Consider the following 22,204-nt stretch of genomic DNA (forward strand, 5'->3'; position numbering starts at 1 on the left):
TGGTGGCGGGCGCCTGTAGTCCCAGCCACTCAGGAGGCTGAGGCAGGAGAATGGCGTGAACCCAGGATGCGGAGCTTGCAGTGAGCGGAGATCATGCCACTGCACTCCAACCTGGGCGACCGAGTGAGACTCCGTCTCAAAAAAAAAAGAATGGTGAGGTCCAGCCAGGCATAGTAACTCACGCCTATAATCCCAGCATTTTGGGAGGCCGAGGCGGGTGGATCTCCTGGGGTCAGGAGTTCAAGACCAGCCTGGCCATCATGGTGAAACCCCATCTCTACTAAAAATGAATTAAAAAAAAAAAAAAAAACCGGGTGTGGTGGCGTGCACCTGTAGTCCTAGTTACTCGGGGGGCTGAGGAAGGAGAATTGCTTGAACTCAGGAGGCAGAAGTTGCAGTGAGCTGAGATCTTGCCACTGCACTCCAGCCTGGGTGACAGAGTGAGACTGTCTCCAAAAAAAAAAAAAAAAAAAAAAAAAAAAAAAAAAGTGATGTCGGGTCTTGCCCCTCCCCCACAACTATCAACTGCTTTAAAAAAAAACAAAAAACAAGAAGGTTAGACAAGCAGTTTGTCCTGAGAGGGGCAAGTGCAGACTGATTTTCTGCTTAAGGCATAGCAAAGCTGGAAGACAAAAAAGGAAAAAAAAATTAAGAATTTCAAAATGAAAGAGACATCTTCAGAAAATTAATTAGACCTTTCTTGTACTTTCTTACACTTACTTTGTGATTTAGAATTGCATATATTTTTAAGTACATTTAGGTGCACACTATAATCTTTTTCGTCTTGGAATCCTTAAAGGTCATAATCAGGCTCCAACCACATGCTTTGGGAGAACTCTGAAATATTAAACCACAACAGGGAGGCTAATCATAGAGGCTATCTATCACACAATGGGATCAAAATAGAAACAACCTTCATATGTATCTGAATCAAAAATGAAGGGCAGAGTAAATCTATTTCACTACCCATACTTCATTTTCTTTTTCTTTCTCTGTCACCAGGCTGGAGTGCAGTGGCACGATCTTGGCTCACTGCAACCTCCGCCTCCCGGGTTCCAGCTATTCTTCTACCTCAGCCTGCCAAGTAGCTGGGATTACAAGCGCCCGCCACCATGCCCAGCTAATTTTTTTATTTTTAGTAGAGACGGTGTTTCACCATATTGGCCAGGATGATCTCGATCTCCTGACCTGGTGACCCGCCCGCCTCAGCCTCCCAAAGTGCTGGGATTACAGGCGTGAGCCTCCACGCCCGGCCTGCCATACTTCATTTTCTATTCAGAAAAGCTCAATTTTGGGTTACATGGGCATGCCCTGGGATAATCAGAAAAAATAAAATCAGTATAAGGAAGAGCATATTGATTTCGGGTTTTAAATGCAAGTAGGTGAGGCTGGGTTTGACAGATGTGTCCTCAGCTGGTTGGTTGGTTGTTTTTGAGACAGAGTCTCTGTAACCCAGAGTGGAGTACAGTGGTGCAATCTTGGCTTACTACAGCCTCTGCATCCCCGGTTCAAGCAATTCTCAATTCTCATGTTTCAGTTGCCCAGGTTGCTGGGATTACACAGGTGCACCCACACGCCCAGCTAATTTTTGTATTTTTAGTAGTGACGGAGTTTTGCCTTGTTGTCCTGGCTGGTCTCGAACTCCTGGCCTCAAGTGATCCACCTGCCTCGGCCTCTCAAAGTACTGGGATTACAGGCAAAGCAAATAAACAATGAAACAACAAAAGAACGAAGACAGGGATTTCTTGAAAACAAAAGTACACTCCATAGTGGGGAAGCAGACCCACACAGCAGCTCCAGGGCCCAGATACAGAATCTTCTTGGGTCCAAATACCCCCTAGAAGTTTCCCATTGGTCACTTTATGCTTACTCAGTGTAACTGAAGTGGTAGCCCACAATCAGTCTGAGTGGTTGCAGAAAGCAACCAATCAGAGGCCAGGGTGAAGTTACAAAATTATACTATTATGCAAACGGAGACTCTCCCGCCATCAGTCTGATTGGTTGTGGACAGCAACTGTGTCCAGAATGGGTGGGTTCTTGGTCTCACTGACTTCAAGAATGAAGCCGGAGACCCTCGCGGTGTTACAGTTCTTAAAGATGGTGTGTCCGGAGTTTCTTTCTTCAGACGTTCAGATGTGTCTGGAGCTTCTTCCTTCTGGTGGGTTTGTCGTCTCACTGTCAGTAGTGAAGCTGCTTCCCTGGTGAGTGTTACAGCTCTTAAAGGCAGCGCGTCTGGAGTTGTTTGTTCTTCCCAGTGGGTTCGTGGTCTCGTTGGCTTCAGGAGTGAAGTTGCAGACCTTTGCAATAAAGGCAGCGTGGACCCAAAGACTGAGCAGCAGCAAGATTTATTGCAAAGCGCGAAACAACAAAGCTTCCACACCATGGAAAGGGACCCCAAACCGGTTGCCACTACTGGTTCGAGCAGCCTGCTTTTATTCCCTTATCTGACCCCACCCACATCCTGCTGATTGGTCCATTTTACAGAGAGCTGATTGGTCTATTTTACAGAGAACTGATTGGTCCGTTTTGACAGAGTGCTGATTAACAATCCTTGAGCTAGACACAGAGTGCTAGATGGAAAAGTTCTCCAAGTCCCCACTAGGTTAGCTAGACACTGAGTTAGCTAGATACAGATTATCAATTGGTGTATTTACAAACCTTGAGCTAGACACAGAGTGCTGATTGGTGTATTTACGATCCTCTAGCCATAAAAGTTCTCCAAGTCCCCATCCTGCTCAGGATCCTAGCTGGCTTCACCTAGTGGATCCTGCACGGGGGCTGCAGGGGGAGCTGCCCGCCAGTCCGGAGCCGCGCCTGCACTCCTCAGTCCTTGGGCGGTCGATGGGACCGGGCCTCACTGAGCAGGGGGCGGCTCCCGTCGGGGAGGCTCAGGCCACGCAGGAGCCCACCGCAGGGGGTGGAGCTCAGACATGGCGGGCTGTAGGTCCCTAGCCCTGCCCCGCGGGGAGACAGCTAAGGCCCAACGAGAATTTGAGTGCGGCGCGGGCGTGCCGGCACTGCTGGGGGACCCAGCGCAACTTCCGCAGCTGCTGGCCCGGGTGCTAAGCCCCTCACTGCCCTGGGCCGGCGGCGCCAGCTGGCCGCTCCGTGTGCGGGGCCCGCCGATCCCCAGCCCGCGCCCGCTGGAACTTACACTGGCCCGCGAGCCCCGGGCGCAGCCCCGGTTCCCACCCGCACCTCTCCCTCCACACCTCCCTGCAAGCAGAGGGAGGCGGCTCCAGCCTCAGCCAGCCCAGAGAGGGGCGCCCACGGTGCCATGGCGGGCTGAAGGGCTCCTCAGGCGCCGCCAGAGTGGACGCTGAGGCCGAGGAGGCGCTGAGAGTGAGGGCTGCTAGCACATTGTCACCTCTCACAACCATTCAGAGGCTGGAGTGAAGTTACAAAGTTGCAAATGAAGACTGGAAGGCGCTCAGTGTGGTTTCTTGTGGACGGTCAATTTCCCATCTGCCATGCATGAAAGGTCCAAGGGAATAACCTCTGGTTCTTTTGTTACTTAGGCGTGGAAAGTTGGGGTTTTCCTTTCAATTTAGTTCTAGGAAGTCACGTGAAACAGCCATAGGTTCCCTGCCTCCAGACCCTATTCTCCTGCCTCATTACTGCAGTCTTCTCTGCCCGCGTCTTTTAGCGACTAACATAAGATGAGGATCCATCTTCTAATATCCCTCACCAGTCCTTCCCCTCCGTCATTTAGCGAACCGCTCACTGGGCACTGGGACTTTGGGGAGAGTCCCAGGAGGCCCCTCTTCGTCCAGGGGCTATTTTTTTTCTCTTCCAGCCTCCATCTCCTAACTCAAGGGGTACAGCTCAGTCAGATTATGTTTGGCGCCCCGGGACAGTGACAAACCCAGGGCCCGTGGATAGAGGAGGCATCTCACTACGCTGCACGAGGCCACCTCGCAGTAGGCAGCCCAGGCCTGCCCAAAAACCCAGGAGCCTAACCAGGAAGACAGGGGGAGGCCGCGGGCTTCATCTCCCAGGAGATGGACTACATCTCCCAGCAGGCTCCGCGCGCAGGCTGAGGATCCCTCCGCTCTTTTTTCTGTCCTGCCGGCTCGGCCCCCCGCGACAAGCCAAGGGCTAAGGCCAGGTATTTCAGAATCTGAGGTCCGTATTCTTATCACATTTCCGGGGAGGGACGGCTAGGAGCTCCGGAGGAAAAACGGACTTTTTTTTGAGGAGAAAAGCGGAGGCAGACGGTGCATGACGAAGCACCCCCGCAACTGCAAGTTTTCGCGCGCTTTGGCGCAGGTGGTTGTGGGTAGCGCGCCTGGGAGGGAGAAAGAAGTCGGGGGCCGTGGCGCGCCGCCCGCGGGGCCTGAAGGGATGTTCGAGGACGAGTCCCACGCTGAGGGGGTGGCGGTGGTCGCCGCAGCCGGGGAGGCGCTACAAGCCCTGTGCCAGGAGCTGAACCTGGACGAGGGGAGCGCGGCCGAAGCCCTGGACGACTTTACTGCCATCCGAGGCAACTACAGCCTAGAGGTGAGCGGCAGCAGGTAGGGCGGCCGGACCCTACCCTCGCCAGGCCCCACCCCTGCCCCGCCCCTTCCCCGGCCTATGGGGTGGTGGGAGTTTCCCCATCTAGGAGGGTCGCTGCGCAGCCAGGCGCCGAGGGGCGGGAAGGGTGGGTGTTGCTCAACCAATCCGCCCATCATTTTGAGGCGGGAAACTGAAGCCCAGGAAAGGAGCGGCCTAGGCCCTGCGCCACTCAAACCCCGGTCTTCCTGACCACACTTTACCCCGCTAAGCGCCACAAACGTCATGGTGGTGCCCTTAAATCGGTAAGAACAAATATAATGGTAAAGTGAAAATGAACTGCCTACCGAGACAACACTGGCCAGAGCTTTAAATGGACCCTCTCAGTTCCGTCTGAACCCCTTCTGTGATCCCCGTTCCACGCAAGAGGAAGCGGAACCCCAGACAGGTTAAGCTACAGGCCCAAGGTCACGCGGTTAGAGATGGAGCCAGACCCAGGGTCTGAGCCGTTTAACCTCCACCCTCTGCTTCATCAGGGTGGAGCTGCTGGTTGCTGTGCAGCGGTTTGATCAAAGCCAGTGTGCATACGAAGCTGATCTCAGCCCTGCGTTTCCTCCTCTGTCAGAGCATCGTCCTGATGCTTTGCATCAGCGTCTAGCTCTGAATAAAACAAATGTCAGTTATAATTACTCAATTTTTTTCCCCATCATTCTTGCATTTTATCTTCACAACAGCCCTGTGAACATGGCATGGCAATGAGTATTAGACCTGCTTTCCAGGTGATAATGGCAAGGCTCAGAAGGTTGTCTTGCCCAGGGTTATTCTAATACAGAAACCCAGGCTGGGCGTGGTGGCTCACGCCTGTAATCCCAGCACTTTGGGAGGCCAAGGCGGGCGGATCATTTGAGGCCAGGAGTTTGAGACCAACCTGGGCAACATGGCGAAACCCCGTCTCTACTAAAAACTACAAAAATTAGCTGGGTGTGTTGGCGCCTGCCTGTAATCCCAGCTACTTGGAAGGCTGAGGCAGGAGAATTGCTTGAACCCAGGAGGCATAAGCTGCAGTGAGCAGAGATCACACCACTGCACTCCAGCCTGGGCGACAGAGCAAGACTCTATCTAAAGAGAGCAAGATGAGCATAAGCCTGATGGAGTGTATTTCATGTAGCACTCCACTGGCCCCATGTTCAAAGGCTTTCATGTGCCAAGGGCGCTGGACCAACTCCCAGGGTGCACCACTGACTCACCACCCAGTGAAATAATTGCTGGGTTCAAAGGCATAGAGTTGGATGTATATTGACTGTGTGCCTATATATGAAGGAAAAGTACCTGAAAAAGTCTTCCAGACTGGATAGACTGGGTAAAGGACAATGGTCCACATCCGTGGGTGGCATGACTGGAAAGCTGTGAGAAGAATAAGAAAGTAAGGGAGATTAGCCAGAGACGGTGGCTCATGCTTGTAATCCCAGCTCTTTGGGAGGCCAAGGCGGGCAGATCACGAGGTCAGGAGATTGAGACCATCCTGGCTAACACAGTGAAACCCCATCTCTACTGAAAATACAAAGAATTAGCCGGGCATGGTGGCGGGCACCTGTAGTCCCAGCTACTCAGGAGGCTGAGACAGGAGAATGGCCTGAACCCGGGAGGCGGGGCTTGCAGTGAGCCGAGATGGCACGACTGCACTCCAGCCTGGGCCACAGAGTGAGACTCTGTCTCAAAAAAAAAAAAAAGAAAAAAAAAAAGACAGATTAGAATGAATGGCCTCTCAATTGAAAACAGATTGATTTTTGAAAGCCTGAAAAAGCATTTCTGACATCCTAGTCTCATTTGGTCTCTCTTGCCCAAGGTCACACCATCTGTCATTGAATAAGTATTTACTGTGTCAAAACGGTCAAGGCGTGCACCTGTTTCAGATTCTTGAATATGACAAGCTTGTTCCCAGTTTTCTGGTATATCCGTGCCGTTCCCTCTGCCTGGAATCTTTCCCATCACCCCCAACACCAGGAAAGGTTGAGAGCTAAATCTCTAATTAGGCAGAGTTGAATAAGACAACTTCAATGTTTGCTTTATTTATTTATTTATTGTTTTTTTTTTTTCTTTCTTTCTTTTTTTCTTCCTTAGAAACAGGGTCTTGGCTGGGCACACGGTGGCTCACGTCTGTAATCGCAGCACTTTGGGAGGCCGAAGTGGGCAGATCTTCTTAGGTCCAAGACCAGCCTGGCCAGCATGGTGAAACCCCGTCTCTACTAAAAATGTAAAATTAGCCGGGCATGGTGACATGCGCCTGTAATTCCAGCTACTGGGGAGGCTGAGGCAGGAGAATCACTTGAACCTGGGAGGTAGAGGTTGCAGTGAGACGAGATTGCACCATTGCACTCCACCCTGCACAACAAGAGTAAAACTCCGTCACAAAAAAAAAAAAAAAAAAGAAAAGAAAAGAAACAGAGTCTTGCTCTTTTGACCAGGCCTGGAATGCAGTGGTGCAATTGTAGCTCACTGTAAACTCAAACTCCTAGGCTCAAGTGATCTTCCTGCTTCAGCCTCCCCAGTAGCTGGGACTACAGGCATACGCCACCGTGCTCAGCTAATTTTTCAATTTTTTATGGAGATAGTATCTGACTATGTTGCCCAAGCTGGTCTTGAACTGGCCTCAAGTGATTCTTGTGCTGCAGCCTCCCAGAGCATTGGGATTACAGGCATGAGCCACCGTGCCCAGCCCAATGCTTGCTTTAGAAAGCACAAATATGTGAACTGAAATTTTGTGTTTATTCTATCCAGTGTTTTATTTTCCCCTTTTTTTAAAATCAATTTTTGTTAAAGACATTTGGAGTAGTCATTTTCATATATCTCAGATGCTTCCTAAGAAGTCTTTCTCCAATCCGTACCCCTCTCTAGTCTACCTGACAAACTCCTGCTTACATTTTTAGTGATTTACAAATTTTGTCTCCTTTTGTGAGGCCTTCTCTAAACTCTAGTCAAAATCAGTTATTCACTGCACTATATTCTCCTACAACACTTTTTCAATTCTTCTTATAGCTTCTATATCTCACCAATTATAAATAATAGTATCTGTTCCTCTTCTTAGCTCCAGATGTGAAGTTCTGTGAGATCAGAAGCCTTTTTTTGCATTTCTAAGGCCTGGTAAGTAGGCCTTAGAAATGCAAAAAAAACCGGTTTCTGATATCGTAGAATTCATAGAATTTTTATGAAATAGGATTTTATCAAATATAATTGTATTCTATTTTGTTCTCATGGAATAAAATAGTTGACTTTTTTAAGGAAAGAAAATCAGGCCAGGCACAGTGGCTCACACCTATAATCCCAGCACTTTGGGAGGCTGAGGCAGGAGGATCTCTTGAGCCCAGGAGTTTAAGACCAGCCTCAACAGCATAGTGAGACCCTGTCGCTACAAAAAATAAAATAGACTGGGAATGGTGGCTCACACCTGTTATCCCAACGTTTTGGGAGGCTGAGGCAGGCAGATCACTTGAGCCCAGGAGTTTGAGACCAGCTTGGGCTCCCATCTCTACAAAAATTAGCTGGGTGTGGTGGCATGTGCCTTTAGTCCCAACTACTCCAGAGGCTAAGGGGGGGGATTGTTTGAGCCTGGGAGGTTGAGGCCGCAATGGCCCTGATTCCTGGGAAGTCAAGGCTGCAGTGGCCCTGATAGCATCACTGCACTGCAGCCTGGGGCAACATAATGAGACCCTGTTTTAAAAAGTAAAATAAAAAGCGTATTCTTTAACGCCTAAAAAAAAAAAAATCGAAACAATAATTTTAGGAGTTATATTTTCACCATCTTGCTAGAATTTTCATTTAGTAGCCTGTATCCAAAGGCTCTATAGTACTTAGATGCTATTCCCAAACAACTCTTTCTCTTTTTCTTTTTTGAGAGAAAAAAGTGTCTCAAGCACTTCTCCCATCTCAGCCTCCAGAGTAGCTGGGACTATAGGCGCATACCACCACGTCCTGCTAATTTTTTTTGTATTTTGTAGAGATGGGGTTTTGCCGTGTTACCCAAGCTAGTCTCGAACCCCTGAACTCAAGCAGTCCACCCACATCAGCTTCCCAAAGTGCTAGGACTATATGCGTAGGCCACCATGACCAGACCCTATTCCCAAGCAATTCATTAATCAAAGCTTACAAAAATATTCACCCTTAAGCTTACCTGCCTCATTTAGTGCTTTGAGAAAATAAAACTTCTCATTCCTTCGGGGTAGGAACATTGGGTTTATTGATGGCCACCCATTTCTACCGACCCCTTTCAGATTATTGTAAGAAATCTTTTAATCAATCTTTTTATCCTTCTAGGGTTTGGTCTTAAAGAGAGTCTGTGGAACAGTGTACAAGAACACTATTGTGTTGTGCTATGAGATTTACATCTGTAATTTTTTTTTTTTTTTTTTTTTGAGATAGGGTCTCGTTCTTTCACCCTTGCGAGAGTCCAATGGGTCAGTCACAGCTCACTGCAGCCTTAACCTTCTGGGCTCAAATGATCCTCCCATCTCAGTTCCCCAGGTAGCTTTAACTACAGGCATGTGCCACATGCCCGGCTAATTTTTTCCTCTTTTGTACAGATGCGGGTCTCACTTTGTTTCCTAGGCTGATCTTGAAATTCTGAGCTCAAGCGATTATCTGTCTCAGCCTTCCAAAGTGCTGGGATTACGAGCATGAGCCACTGTGCCTGGTCTTTATCTGTAATTTATTTATTTATTTATTTTTGAGATGGAATCTCACTCCCATCGCGCAGGCTGGAGGCGCAATCTCAGCTCACTGCAACCCCCACCTCCCAGGTTCAAGTGATTCTCCTTCCTCAGCCTCCCAAGAAGCTGGGATTACAGGCATGCACCACCATGCCTGGCTAATTTTTGTATTTTTTAGTAGAGACGGGGTTTCGCCATGTTGGCCAGGATGCTCTTGAACTCCTGACCTCAGGTGATCCACCTGCCTCGGCCTCCCAAAGTGCTAGGATTACAGGCGTGCGGCACCGCACCAGCCTATCCGTAATTCTTAATCCTTAAACTTCACCTATTGTATTTCAGCAATGAAGTCATGAACTGACTGTAGCTTGGAGATCTCTGAAGTCTAATGTAGAAAATTGTTGAATTCCCAAATGTCACCTTTTTGTGGCATTGTAAATTGAGATATCTACAAATATGGAGAGCCATGCTTACTATGGTCGTGTACCGCAGAACATTTTGGTCAGTGATGAACCACACATACTTTATTTTTACTATATGTTTTCTGTGTTTAGATATACAAGTAATTACTATTGTGTTACATTTGCCAACAGTATTCAGTATAGTAACATTTTCCACAGGTTTGTAGCCTAGAAACAATAAGCATATCATATAGCCTAGGTTTAGTAGGCTATGCTATGTTTGCACAACAAAATTGCCTAATGTTGCATTTCTCAGAATATATCCCTGTCATTAAGCAATGCATATGACTGTATTTTAAAGATGACATGTTTTGGAGTAAATAATTCCCCAAATTTTTACCTCATAAAAATGACAGTCTCCTTTATGTTGCATGAGATTAGTATTAAATTTTTTTTTTTTTTTTTTTTGTGACGGAGTCTCGCTTTGTCGCTTAGGCTGGAGTGCAGTGGCGCGATCTCGGCTCACTGCAAGCTCTGCCTCCCGGGTTTCTCCTGCCATTCTCCTGCCTCAGCCTTCCGAGTAGCTGGACTACAGGTACCCGCCACCATGCCCAGCTCATTTTTTGTATTTTTAGCAGAGACGGGGTTTCACCGTGTTAGCCAGGATGGTCTTGATCTCCTGACCTCGTGATCCGCCCACCTCGGCCTCCCAAAGTGCTGGGATTACAGGTGTGAGCCACCACGCCCAGCCTAGTATTAATTTTTTTATGTGTGACTCCCTTGACAACTTTTTACTCTGTTCTTGCCTTTCCCTGCCAGACTAGTTAAAGAGAAACATAAAGCAAAAATGGTAGAAAGAAACTTCAGGATCATCGAGTCCGTTTCTTAAAATCAAGGAAGTCATGCTGACAAATTTTAGGAGAACTCTTCTGATAATTCAGACATGCTTCACTTAATGACAGGGACATGGTCTAAGAAATGCAACATTAGGTGATTTTGTTGTGTGAACTTCACAGAGTATACTTATGCGAACCTAGATAGTATAGTCTACTACACACCTAGGCTGAATAATGTAGCCTGTTGCTCTTGGGCTGCAAATTTGTTCGTCATGTTTCTGTACTGAATACTGTAGGCAACTATAATGGTAAGTATGTATGTATCTAAACATAAAAGGGGTACAGTAAATTATAATTTTTTAAATATATAGAACAGCCGGGTGCGGTGGCTCAAGCCTGTAATCCCAGCACTTTGGGAGGCCGAGACGGGCGGATCACGAGGTCAGGAGATCAAGATCATCCTGGCTAACATGGTGAAACCCCGTCTCTACTAAAAAAAATAAAAAAAAAAACGGCCGGGCGCGGTGGCTCAAGCCTGTAATCCCAGCACTTTGGGAGGCCGAGACGGGCGAATCACGAGTTCAGGAGATCGAGACCATCCTGGCTAACACGGTGAAACCCCGTCTCTACTAAAATACAAAAAAAATTAGCCGGGCGAGGTGGCGGGCGCCTGTACTCCCAGCTACTCGGGAGGCTGAGGCAGGAGAATGGCGTGAACCCGGGAGGCGGGGCTTGCAGTGAGCTGAGATCCGGCCACTGCACTCCAGCCTGGGCAACAGAGCCAGACTCCGTCTCAAAAAAAAAAAAAAAAAAAAAAAAATATATATATATATATAGAACAGTTAGAACATACAGTATTATAATCCTTTTTTTTTTTTTTTTTTGGGACGGAGTGTCCCTGTGTTGCCCAGGCTAGAGTGCAGTGGCACAATCTCTGCTCACTGCAACCTCTGCCTCCCGGGTTCAAGCTATTCTCCTGCCTCAGCCTCCCAAGTAGGTGGGACTACAGGTGCGTGCCATTACACCCAGCTAATTTTTTGCATTTTTAGTAGAGATGGAGTTTTGCCATGTTGGCCAGGCTGGTCTTGAACTCCTGGCCTCAAGTGATTCACCTGCTCCAGCCTCCCAGGCATGAGCCACCGTGCCTGGCCAGTATTATAATCTTAAGTGACCACCATTGTATATGTGGTCCACTGTTGACCAAAATGTTATGTGGCATATGCCTGTATTAGATTTGGAGTGTAGGTGGAAGTGAAAGAGTTATCTTTTTTTTTTTTTTTTTTTTTTTTTAAAGAGACAGGATCTCGCTCAGTTACCTGTCTTGGAATGTAGTGGCACAAACATAGCTCACTGCAGTCTTGCATTCCTGAGCTTAAGCGATCCTCTTATCTCAGCCACCCAAGTAGCTGGGACTGCAGGCAAGCACCACCATGCCTGGTTAATTTTTTTATTTTCGTTTTTAGAGTCAGGGTCTCACTACATTGCCCTGGCTAGTCTTGAACTCCTGGCCTCAAGTGATACTCCCACTTCAGCCTCCCGAGTTACTGGGATTATAAACATGAGCCACCAAGTCAGGCTTTTATCTTTAGATTAATATTAATTTATCATGTTATAGTTGTAAAAGCACAGAACTAAGAGTAAGGAGTTTTATACCCATTACTACAGCTAGCAGCTTTGTGACCTTGGGCAAATATCTTCACTTCTCTGGCCCTTTATCTACATAAGGAAAACTGAGACCAGATAATTCTACATCTCTTCTTTCCAGAATTAAAGCATTTTAACGTAATATTATATCTGTTTTTCTGTTTGTCTTTTGCTTGCCAGGGAGAAGTTACACACTGGTTGGCATGTTCATTATACGTTGCATGCCGCAAAAGCATTATTCCCACGGTTGGAAAGGGTATCATGGAAGGCAACTGTGTTTCACTTACCAGAATACTACGTTCAGCTAAATTAAGGTAAACCTCTTTCATGTTTTTAAGTGTTATATAAGCTCTAAATTTTAGAATCAGTTTTCTCTTGTTTTGAAATCATTTGACTTCATTTAATTTTTATTTTATTTATTTATTTATTTATTTTTGAGACAGAGTCTCACTGTGCCAGCCAGGCTGGAATGCAGTGGCGCAGTCTTGGCTTACTGCAATCTCTGCCTCCTGGGTTCAAATGATTCTCATGCCTCAGCCTCCCAAGTATCTGGGATTACAGACACACACCACTAAGCCCGGCTAATTTTTTGTATTTTTTTTTAGTAGAGATGGGGTTTCACCATGTTGCTCAGGCTGTTCTCGAACTCCTGACCTCAAGTGATCTGCCTACGTTGGCCTCCCAAAGTGCTATAGGATTACAGACGTGAGCCACTGTGTGACTTCATTTAATTCTAAGTTTGTTATAACGTAGATAATCCTTTCCCAATTTTCATATTCTTTCTCTGCCTTTCACAAATTCTGCTAGAAACCTCTGTGTTAAATCTTTAGCTATATTTTTTTAATTAATTTTTTAAAATTTGGAAATAATTTTAGGCTTACAGAAAAGTTGCAAAAATAAGAAAAGGACAATACCCATATATCCTTGACTCAGAGTCACCTGTTATTGACATTTTACCCCTTTTGCTTTCTCATTTGATTTTTTTTTCTTCAATATATAGATCTGTCTCTCTTTCTCTCTTTTTTTTTTTTCGAGACGGAGTTTCGCTCTTGTTGCCCAGGCTAGAGTGCAGTGGTGCAATCTTGGCTCACCGTAACCTCTGCCTCCCGGGTTCAAGCGATTCTCCTGCCTCAGCCTCCCGAGTAGCTGGGATTACAGGCATGTGCCACCACGCCTGGCTAATTTTGTATTTTTAGTAGAGATGGGTTTCTCCATGTTGGTCGGGCTGGTCTCGAACTCCCAACCTCAGGTGATCCACCTGCCTCGGCTTCCCTAAGTACTGGGATTACAGGCGTGAGCCAACCTTTCCGGCTAGACCTTCCTCTTTTTTTCCTCAACCATTTCAATCTAAGTAGCATACATTTATAGCCTTTTACCCCAAAATACTTCACTGTGTATTTCTTTAAATAACTACAGTACAGTTACCAACTTCAGCAAAATTAACACTAATAAAATAATTTTATCTAACCAGATATCTCTGTTCTAGTTTTGTTAGTTGATTCAATAATGTTCTTTATAGCTTTTTTTTTCTGGAAGTACAATTTCTAATTAAGGATCAAGTATTGCATTTGCTTATCATGTGTATTTATTCTTCTTTAATTAGGAACATTTCCACAGCCTTTCTTTTTCTTTTATGACATTACCATTTTGGAGGAATATTATCCACAATCACTTTGTCCCTTTCTTTAATTAAAAAAAATTTTTTAGAGACCGGATCTTGCTCTGCCCAGGCCTCGAGTACAGTGGCACCTTTTTAGCTCAAACTCCTCAGCTCAAATGATCCTCCTGCTTCAGCCTCCCAAGTAGCTGAAACTACAATCATGTGCCACCATGCCTGACTGATATTTAAAAATCTTTTTATAGAGACAGGGTCTCACTGTGTTACTCACGCTTGTCTCAAAGTCCTGACCTCAAGTGATCCTCTTGCCTCAGCCTTTTTTTTTTTGGGACAGAGTCTCACTCTGTTGCCCAGGCTGGAGTGCAGTGGTGCGATCTCAGCTCATCGCAACCTCCGCCTCCTGAGTAGCTGGGACTATAGGCACATGCCACCACACCCAGCTAATTTTTGTATTTTTGGTAGAGATGGAGTTTCACCATATTGGCCAGGCTGGTCTCAAACTCCTGACCTTGTGATCCACCCGCCTCAGCCTCCCAAAGTGCTGGGATTACAGGCATGAGCCACTGTGCCCACCCTCATCCCCTCTTTGAATAGATGGTTCCCAATTTTGGATTTGTCTCCTATTAACTTTTGATAAGATGCAGGTTATTCATTCCGTGATGGAAAACTATATAAGTGATTTTGTGTCCTAAGGAGATCACATCTGATGATGGCACGTGTTATCCACCTTCATCTCATTGGTGATGTTAATTTTTATCATCTGGTCAAGATGTTGTCCTATTTCTGTACTGTATATTAATTTTTTTCCCCTTGCAGCTACTCAATGGGTCTCAGATACATCTTTTACTTACTCTAGTATCAAGCATATAGAATTATTTGGCTGGATAGGAAACGAAACAAATTTAGCGATCCAGTTTAGATTCATGCTAATGAATATAATAATATTCTTTGTTTCTGGGACAAAACTATTTGTGGTCATTGTCTATTTGCTATTCCTGGGTTTCCAGAATAGAAGAGGAGCAAAGTTTAAAGCCCTATCCAGGAATGGCAAATAGATTTTAGTTCATGCTAAATTTAAATTTTTTTTTTTTTTTTTTTGAGATGGAGTTTCACTCTTGTTGCCCAGGCTAGAGTGCAATGGCCTGATCTCGGCTCACCGTAGCCTCTGACTCCCAGGTTCAAGTGATTCTCCTGCCTCAGCTTCCCCAGTAGCTGGGATTACAGGTGTCTGCCACCACGCCTGGCTAATTTTTTGTATTTTTAATAGAGACAGGGTTTCACCATGTTGGCCGGGCTGGTTTCAAACTCCTGACCTCAGGTGATCCACCTGCCTCAGCCTCCCAAAGTGCTGGGACTACAGATGTGAGTCACCATGTCCAGCCTAAAAAAAAATGTTTTTAAACAATTTTGGTTCTAAAAATAAAATAAGATGATAAAAAGTAAATGAAGATCAATGGGATTAATTTTTTAATTGAGCAAGACATTATCATTGTTAGTATAAAACAATCTGATCTTTTTCTGTCAATGTTTCTCATCATTGTTCATATAATTTCAAAAATCTTTGTAATAATAAATTCTGGGGGAAACTGAACAAAAAAGAATTACAACAAAAACTGTAGAGCAGTACATTGCAGGAGAATCACTTGAACGTTGGAGGTGGAGGTTGCAGTGAGCTGAGATAGCGCCACTGCACTCCAGCCTGGGCAACAGAGCAAGACTCCATCTCAAATAAAAAGACAAGGCCCCGGCAGATCACGAGGTCAGGAGATCGAGACCATCCTGGCTAACACGGTGAAACCCCTCTCTACTAAAAAATATAAAAAAGTAGCCGGGTGAGGTGGCGGGCGCCTGTAGTCCCAGCTACTCGGGAGGCTGAGGCAGGAGAATGGCGTAAACCTGGGAGGCGGAGCTTGCAGTGAGCTGAGATCCGGCCACTGCACCCCAGCCTGGGCAGCAGAGCAAGACTCCGTCTCAAAAAAAAAAAAAAAAAGACAAGGCCGGGCGCGGTGGCTCACGCCTGTAATCCCAGCACTTTGGGAAACCGAGCCAGGTGGATCACAAGGTCAGGAGATTGAGACCATCCTGGCTAATAAGTGAAACCCCATCTCTACTAAAAATACAAAAACAAAATTAGCCGGGTGGGCACCTGTAGTCCCACCTACTCAGGAGGCTGAGGCGGGAGAATGGTGTGAACCCAGGGGGTGGAGCTTGCAGTGAGCCAGGATCGCGCCACTGCACTCCAGCCTGGGCGACGGCGAGACTACGTCTCCAAAAAAAAAAAAAAAAAAAAAAAATCAAATTTCAAATAATGAAACAAACTCTGGGGATAGATGGTAGTGATGATTGCACAATGTGAATGTACTTAATGCTACTGAACTATAGACTTAACAATGGTTGCAATGGTAAAGGTTGTTTGTTATGTATGTTTTACCGCGCGCGCGCGCACACACACACACACACACACACACACACACACACACACACACACAAATGTATTTTCAAAATTTTTAAATAATACAGAAGGCTTATAAGTAGAAAGGAGTCTCCTTGGCCATGCACAGTGTCTCACACCTGTAATCCCAGCACTTTTGAGGCGGGCAGATCGCCTGAGGTCAGGAGTTCAAGACCAGCCTAGCCAACATGATGAAACACCGTCTTTACTAAAAATACAAAAAAGTTAGCTGGGCATGGTAGTGGGCGCCTGTAATCCCAGCTACTGGGGAGGCTGAGGGAGGAGAATCGCTTGAACCCAGGAAACAGATGTTGCAGTAAGCAGAGATCATGCCATTGTACTCCAGTGTGGGTGACAAGAGTGAAACTCCATCTGAAAGAAAGAAAGGAAGGGAGGGAGGGAGGGAGGGGGGAAGGCGTCTCCTTTTGGCACTCTCCATAATTAACCATTATTAATAATTTCTTCTGGCTGGGCGCAGTAGCTCACGCATGTAATCCCAGCACTTTGGGAGGCTTAGACGGGCGGATCACATGGGGTCAGGAGTTCAAGATCAGCCTGGCTAACATGGTGAAACCTTGTTTCTATAAAAATACAAAAAATTAGTCAAGCGTGGTGGGGCACACCTGTAATTCCAGCTACTTGGGAGGCTGAGGCAGGAGAATTTCTTTTTTTTTTTTTTTTTTTTTTTTTTTTTTTTTTTTTTTTGAGACGGAGTCTCGCTCTGTCGCCCAGGCTGGAGTGCAGTGGCGCGATCTCGGCTCACTGCAAGCTCCGCCTCCCGGGTTCACGCCATTCTCCTGCCTCAGCCTCCCGAGTAGCTGGGACTACAGGCGCCCACAACCGCGCCCAGCTAATTTTTTGTATTTTTAGTAGAGACGGGGTTTCACCGTGGTCTCGATCTCCTGACCTTGTGATCCGCCCGCCTCGGCCTCCCAAAGTGCTGGGATTACAGGCGTGAGCCACCGCGCCCGGCAGGAGAATTTCTTGAACCTGGGAGGTGGAGGTTGCAGTGAACCGAGATTGTGCTATTACACTCCAGCTTGGGCAACAAGAGCAAAACTCTGCCTCAAAAAAAAAAAAAAAAAAAAAACCTTCTTATGTACAAACATATAAACCTATTTTTTGGTATTTTTTCTTTTTATTTTCTTTTCTCTTTATTTTTTTGAGACAGAGTCTTGCTCTGTCACTCAGGATGGAGTATAGTGGTGTGATCACAGCTCACTGCAGCCTAGACCTCACAGGCTCAAGCGATCCCTTACTTCAGCCTCCCGAGTAGCTGGGACCATCGGTGTACGCCACCATGCTTGGCAAATTTTATATTTTTTGTAGAGAGAGGGGTCTCACCATGTTGCCCAGGCTGGTGTTTTTTCTTTTTAAAACATAAATGAAATTATACTATATGTGTTGCATATATTATATGTTATTTTTTATGTAATAAAAAATATTACAGTTATTTTTCTTTATATTTTGGAAATTCTTCTATATCAGCATATGTAGTTCTACCTCATTAATTTTTTTTAACTATTCTAGGATATTTTAGGATATAAGGATCTTTCATATATTTAGCCATGCCTTATGGCCATTTCAATTGTATCCAGTCCTTTGTAGTTGCAGACAAATAAACATCATTGTAAAGGTGATATTTCTGATAAATTCCAAAAATATGTATTATTCCTAAAAAAGGGTCAAAAGATATGTCTTTTTTGGTCAGGCTCAGTGGCACACACCTGTAATCCCAGCACTTTGGGAGGCTGAGGTGGGCAGATCTCTTGAACCCAAGAGTTCAAGACCAGCCTGGGCAACAGGGTGATACCCTGTCTCTACAAAAAATACAAAAATTAGCCAGGCGTGGTGGTGCATGCCTGTAATCCCAGCTACTTGGGAGGCTGAGGTGGGAGAATCACTTGAACCCAGGAGGTGGAGGCTGCAGTGAGTTATGATCATGCCACTCTACTCCAGCCAGGCTGGTAAAGCAAGACCTACTCTCAAAAAAAAAAAAAATCCATTAAAAATAGTTATAAACTTATGGGAAAAAAAAAAAAAAAAAACCCTAAGTCTTTTTAAAATGTGGATTGATATTCTCAAAGTCCCTTTCCCCCAAAATGTTTTTATATTTTATTTATTTATTTATTTTTGAGATAGAATCTTGCTCTATTTCCCAGGCTGGAGTGCAATGGCACAGTCTCTGCTCACTGCAGCCTTTGCTTCCTGGGTTCAAGTGATTCTCCTGCCTCAGCCTCCCCAGTAGCTGGGACTACAGGCATGTGCCACCACACCCGGCTAATTTTTGTATTTTTAATAGAGACGGGGTTTCACTATTTTGGCAAGGCTGATCTTGAACTCCTAACCTCGTGATCCACCCACCTCGGCCTCCCAGAGTGTCGGGATTACAGGCGTGAGCCACCGCGCCCAGCCTGTTTTTATCTATTTTATTTTTTGTTTGTGTTTTTTGAGACAGGGTCTCACTTTGTCACCCAGGCTGGAGTGCTGTGTCATGATCTCAGCTCACTTGCAACCTCCGCCTTCTGGGCTCAAGCGATCCTCCCACCTCAGCCTCCTGAGTAGCTGGGACTACAGGTGCATTTCACCACGCTCAGGGAATTTTTGTATTTTTAGTTGAGACAGGGTTTCACCATTTTGGCCAGGCTGGTCTCAAACTCTTGGCCTCAAGTGATCCACCCACCTCAGCCTCCCAAAGTGTTAAGATTACAGGCATGAGCCACCGCACCCAGCCTCCCCCAAAACATTTTTAAGTGTCAAATTTTTAATGCTAAAAGAGCAGTTACCCAGCATCAATGTGTTCATTCAGAGAAATAAACAAAAATTTCAAATGATTTTATTTGTTTTGACTTATAATAATTTGGGCTATTTTCAAAATTTCAATTTAAATATAATTTTTAAACTTTTATTATTATTATTATTATTATTTGAGTCAGGGTCTTACTCTGTTTCCCAGGCTAGAGTACAGTAACATGATCTCAGCTCCCTTCTACCTCTGCCTTCCAGATTCAAGCAATCCTCCCACCTCACCCTCCCGAGTAGCTGGGACTACAGGTATGTGCCACCATGCCCAGCTAATTTTTGTAGCTCTGGTTTTTTTTTTAGAGATGGGGTTTCACCGTGTTCCCCAAGCTGGTCTTGAAGTCCTGAGCTCAAGTGATCTGCCCGCCTTCACCTTCCAAAGTGCAGGGATTACAGGTGTGAACCACCATACTTGGTCCCGTCTCTAGATTATTTGTACCTAATACAATGTAAATACTATGTAAGTAGTTGTTACACTGTATACTTTAGGGAATAATCACAAGAAATGAAGTTGGTATATGTTCAATACGGACACAATCATCCTTTTTTTCCAAATATTTTTGATGTGTAGTTGGTTGAATCCATTTATGTGGAACTCACAGATATGGAGGGTAAACTCTAGAGAGAGAAAGAGTGAGAGTGTGTGCATGTGTGTGTGTGGTGTTGGTGGTAGGGTAAAATATATATCATAAAATTCATAAAATTGACAATTTTTAAGTTCAGTGACATTATATACCTTCACCTTCACATTGTTCAACCATCACCACCACCATCTCCCGAACTTTCTTGTCTTCCCAAACTATACACATTAAATGGTAACTCAGCTGTTTAGCTGTTAGTCCAGCCCAGCTCTGCCTCAGTGAACTATGCTGTGCTCTGCTCCACTGAGGTGCAGGGCTGACTGTGTCAGCACCAGCAGGAGGGATGGCTGGCCCCAGCCTGAGGAGGAGGAAAAGAAGGAGGTATGCAGGTCCCTGGGGTTTCTGGTTCTGGTATTTTTGTTCCTGGGCCTCTGCGTTGTCCCTTCGTGAAGCAGAAACCTTATAATCCTGGCCCAGCCTCACAGGCTCCTCCCGCAGAGAGACACATGCTCTGTGCTGTCGTCTAGTGGCTGCTTGACATTTTGGCAACCATGAAGGGACCTGAAGGGAGCCTCCATTTGCTGATATTATAGTTGGAGCCTTGGTACCTATCACCCAATCTCACTGGGCCAGCAGGGGTCTCTGGTGAGTCTTCTCTCAGGTTTCAAACCTAATTTTGGTTTGAGATTCATACTTTATTCAAGCAACCAATTCCACACTTGATGGAGCTGGAATTAAAGTTCTGCTTTTAAGGACACAATCATAGACACTGGTTATTTTACCTAGACTTTGATTGGAATGGCATATTTTCAGATATAACCAGACTGCTTTAAAACATTGAGGTTGTTTTTGTTTTTTTAGAGACAGGCTTTTACTCTGTTGCTCAGGCTGGAGTGCAATGGCATGATCATAGCTCACTACAGCCTCAAACTCTGGGGGTCAAGTTGTCCTCTTGACTCAGTGACCTAAGTAGCTGGGGCTGTAGGTGCACTCCACCGTGCCTGGCTAACTTTTTGTTTTGTTTTGTTTTTTGTTTTTTCTTAGAGACTGGGTCTGGCTTTGTTGCCCAGGTTGGTCTTAAACTTCTGGCTTCAGGAGATCCTCCTGCCTTTGCCTCCTAAAGCACTAAAGCACTGGGATTACAGGTGTGAGCCACTGCACCAGCCAAGGTTTACTTTATAGAGCTGATAAAAAAGATTGGGAAGATTGACTCGCCATTGCAGAACAATCATGTATTTGGGTCATATTTAGGTCAATATCTCACATCATAAGGAAGGTTCATTCCTAAGAAGTTGAGTCCAATGGAGGGGGTAATATTACGAAGGACCAAAGCTGAATTTTAAACAAGAGAGAAGTGATCCTGGAACCTGTTTCAGACTACATGACTGTCCTTTTGATCAAAGCAATTCCTTGAGCAATCATTGTTCAAAGATTCCCTAACAAGGTTCCTGACCTTGCAATAAGTAAAAAATGTCACTTTCTCACAAGCCCAGGAACCTCAAGATATTCTGGGGACTTCAGGAAGAGAGGATTTCACCCAGTGCATACAGGTATTATGGGAACAGTCTGATGATGGATCCTTGGCTTGTCTTCTTAGCCTCAAGGCTTTTAAAAGTCTAATCCAAAATTCCTTATGAATGTTCCAACAAAACCAACTTAAAAGAGCCTAGGTGGCCACTCACTATTCTTATTGCCCCCTATGCAAATAATCAGGCCAAATATATTACTAAAACTTATTTTGCAAGTTCACTGCGAGCCAGTCATGGTGGCTCACACCTATAATCATCGCTCTGTCATCCAGGCTGGAGTTAAGTGATGTGATTACAGCTCACTGCAGCCTTGACCTCCTGGGCTCAAGCAATCTTCCCACCGCAGCCTCTTGAGTAGCTGGGACTATAGGTGCACACTACCAAGTCTAATTAATTTTTCAATATTTTGAAGAGATGAGGTCCCACTAGGTTGCCCAGGCTGGTCTCAAACTCCTGGGCTCAAGCAATCCTCCCACCTCAGTCACCCAAAGTGCTGGGATTATAGGTATGAGCCACCACACCCAGCAGTATCATATTCTTTATAACAGAATCCCAATGAATTGAAAGCTGTGAAGTTTACTTTGCTTCTTATTTTAGTTTTAAAAACTGTAATCATGGTTTAAGTTATAACAGTGCTATAAGGTTTTTTTGTTTTCAAACATTCTGATGCATTTTGTTCCAGGTTAGGAAAACCATTCTTGGGAGAGCAGTATGTGCAATAGATTATATGATGGTGTAGTAGTCAAGGCTCTTGTTTATAAAAAGCGGGTATCAGTCTAGGCAACAAAAGGTGAGACCCCTGTCTCTAAAAAACATTTTAAAATTAGCTGGGTGTGGGGGCACATACCTGTTGTCCCAGCTACTTGGGAGGCTGGAGCGGGAGGATTGATTACTTGAGCCCAGGAAGTCGAGCCTGCAGTGAGCCACGATCACGCCGCTGTACTCCAGCCTGAGTGACAGAGCAGGACCCTATCTCAAAAAAATAAAAGATGTCACTTATCAACTTCGGCTGACTTAAAAGAAGTATTGGATAGGTGATAAAATCTTTAGGATGACTTAAGAAAACTAGGCTTAGAAAAGGCCAGGAACAAAAGGAGGGTGGCCACACAGCCAAAAACCGTATCACAGAATCCATCTAGCAAGGACA

General features: G+C 45.4%; 2 protein-coding genes across 15 annotated transcripts in view; one reads left to right on the top strand and one right to left on the bottom strand.

Moving 5' to 3' along the window:
- Positions 1-22,204, bottom strand: part of MANBAL (mannosidase beta like) — a 634,273-nt gene that overhangs the window by 217,715 nt on the left and 394,354 nt on the right. The gene's annotated exons all lie outside the window — the stretch shown is intronic.
- RBL1 (RB transcriptional corepressor like 1) overlaps positions 4,275-22,204 on the top strand; it is a 90,104-nt gene continuing 72,174 nt past the window's right edge. For 2 of the 6 annotated variants that reach the window (XM_050807013.1, XM_050807015.1), the window contains exons 1-2: positions 4,275-4,500; positions 12,256-12,389. In XM_050807013.1, the coding sequence (XP_050662970.1) occupies positions 4,345-4,500; positions 12,256-12,389 (290 nt within the window). In that variant the 5' untranslated portion in view covers positions 4,275-4,344. Of the gene's footprint in view, positions 4,515-12,255; positions 12,390-17,632; positions 21,848-22,204 lie in introns of those variants that run through there. The other 4 variants (XM_050807018.1, XM_050807019.1, XM_050807016.1 and 1 more) reach the window with 4 other exon arrangements.

Source organism: Macaca thibetana, chromosome 10 (genome assembly GCF_024542745.1).
Source record: "Macaca thibetana thibetana isolate TM-01 chromosome 10, ASM2454274v1, whole genome shotgun sequence".
In the NCBI taxonomy this organism is placed as follows: Eukaryota; Metazoa; Chordata; class Mammalia; order Primates; family Cercopithecidae; genus Macaca; species Macaca thibetana.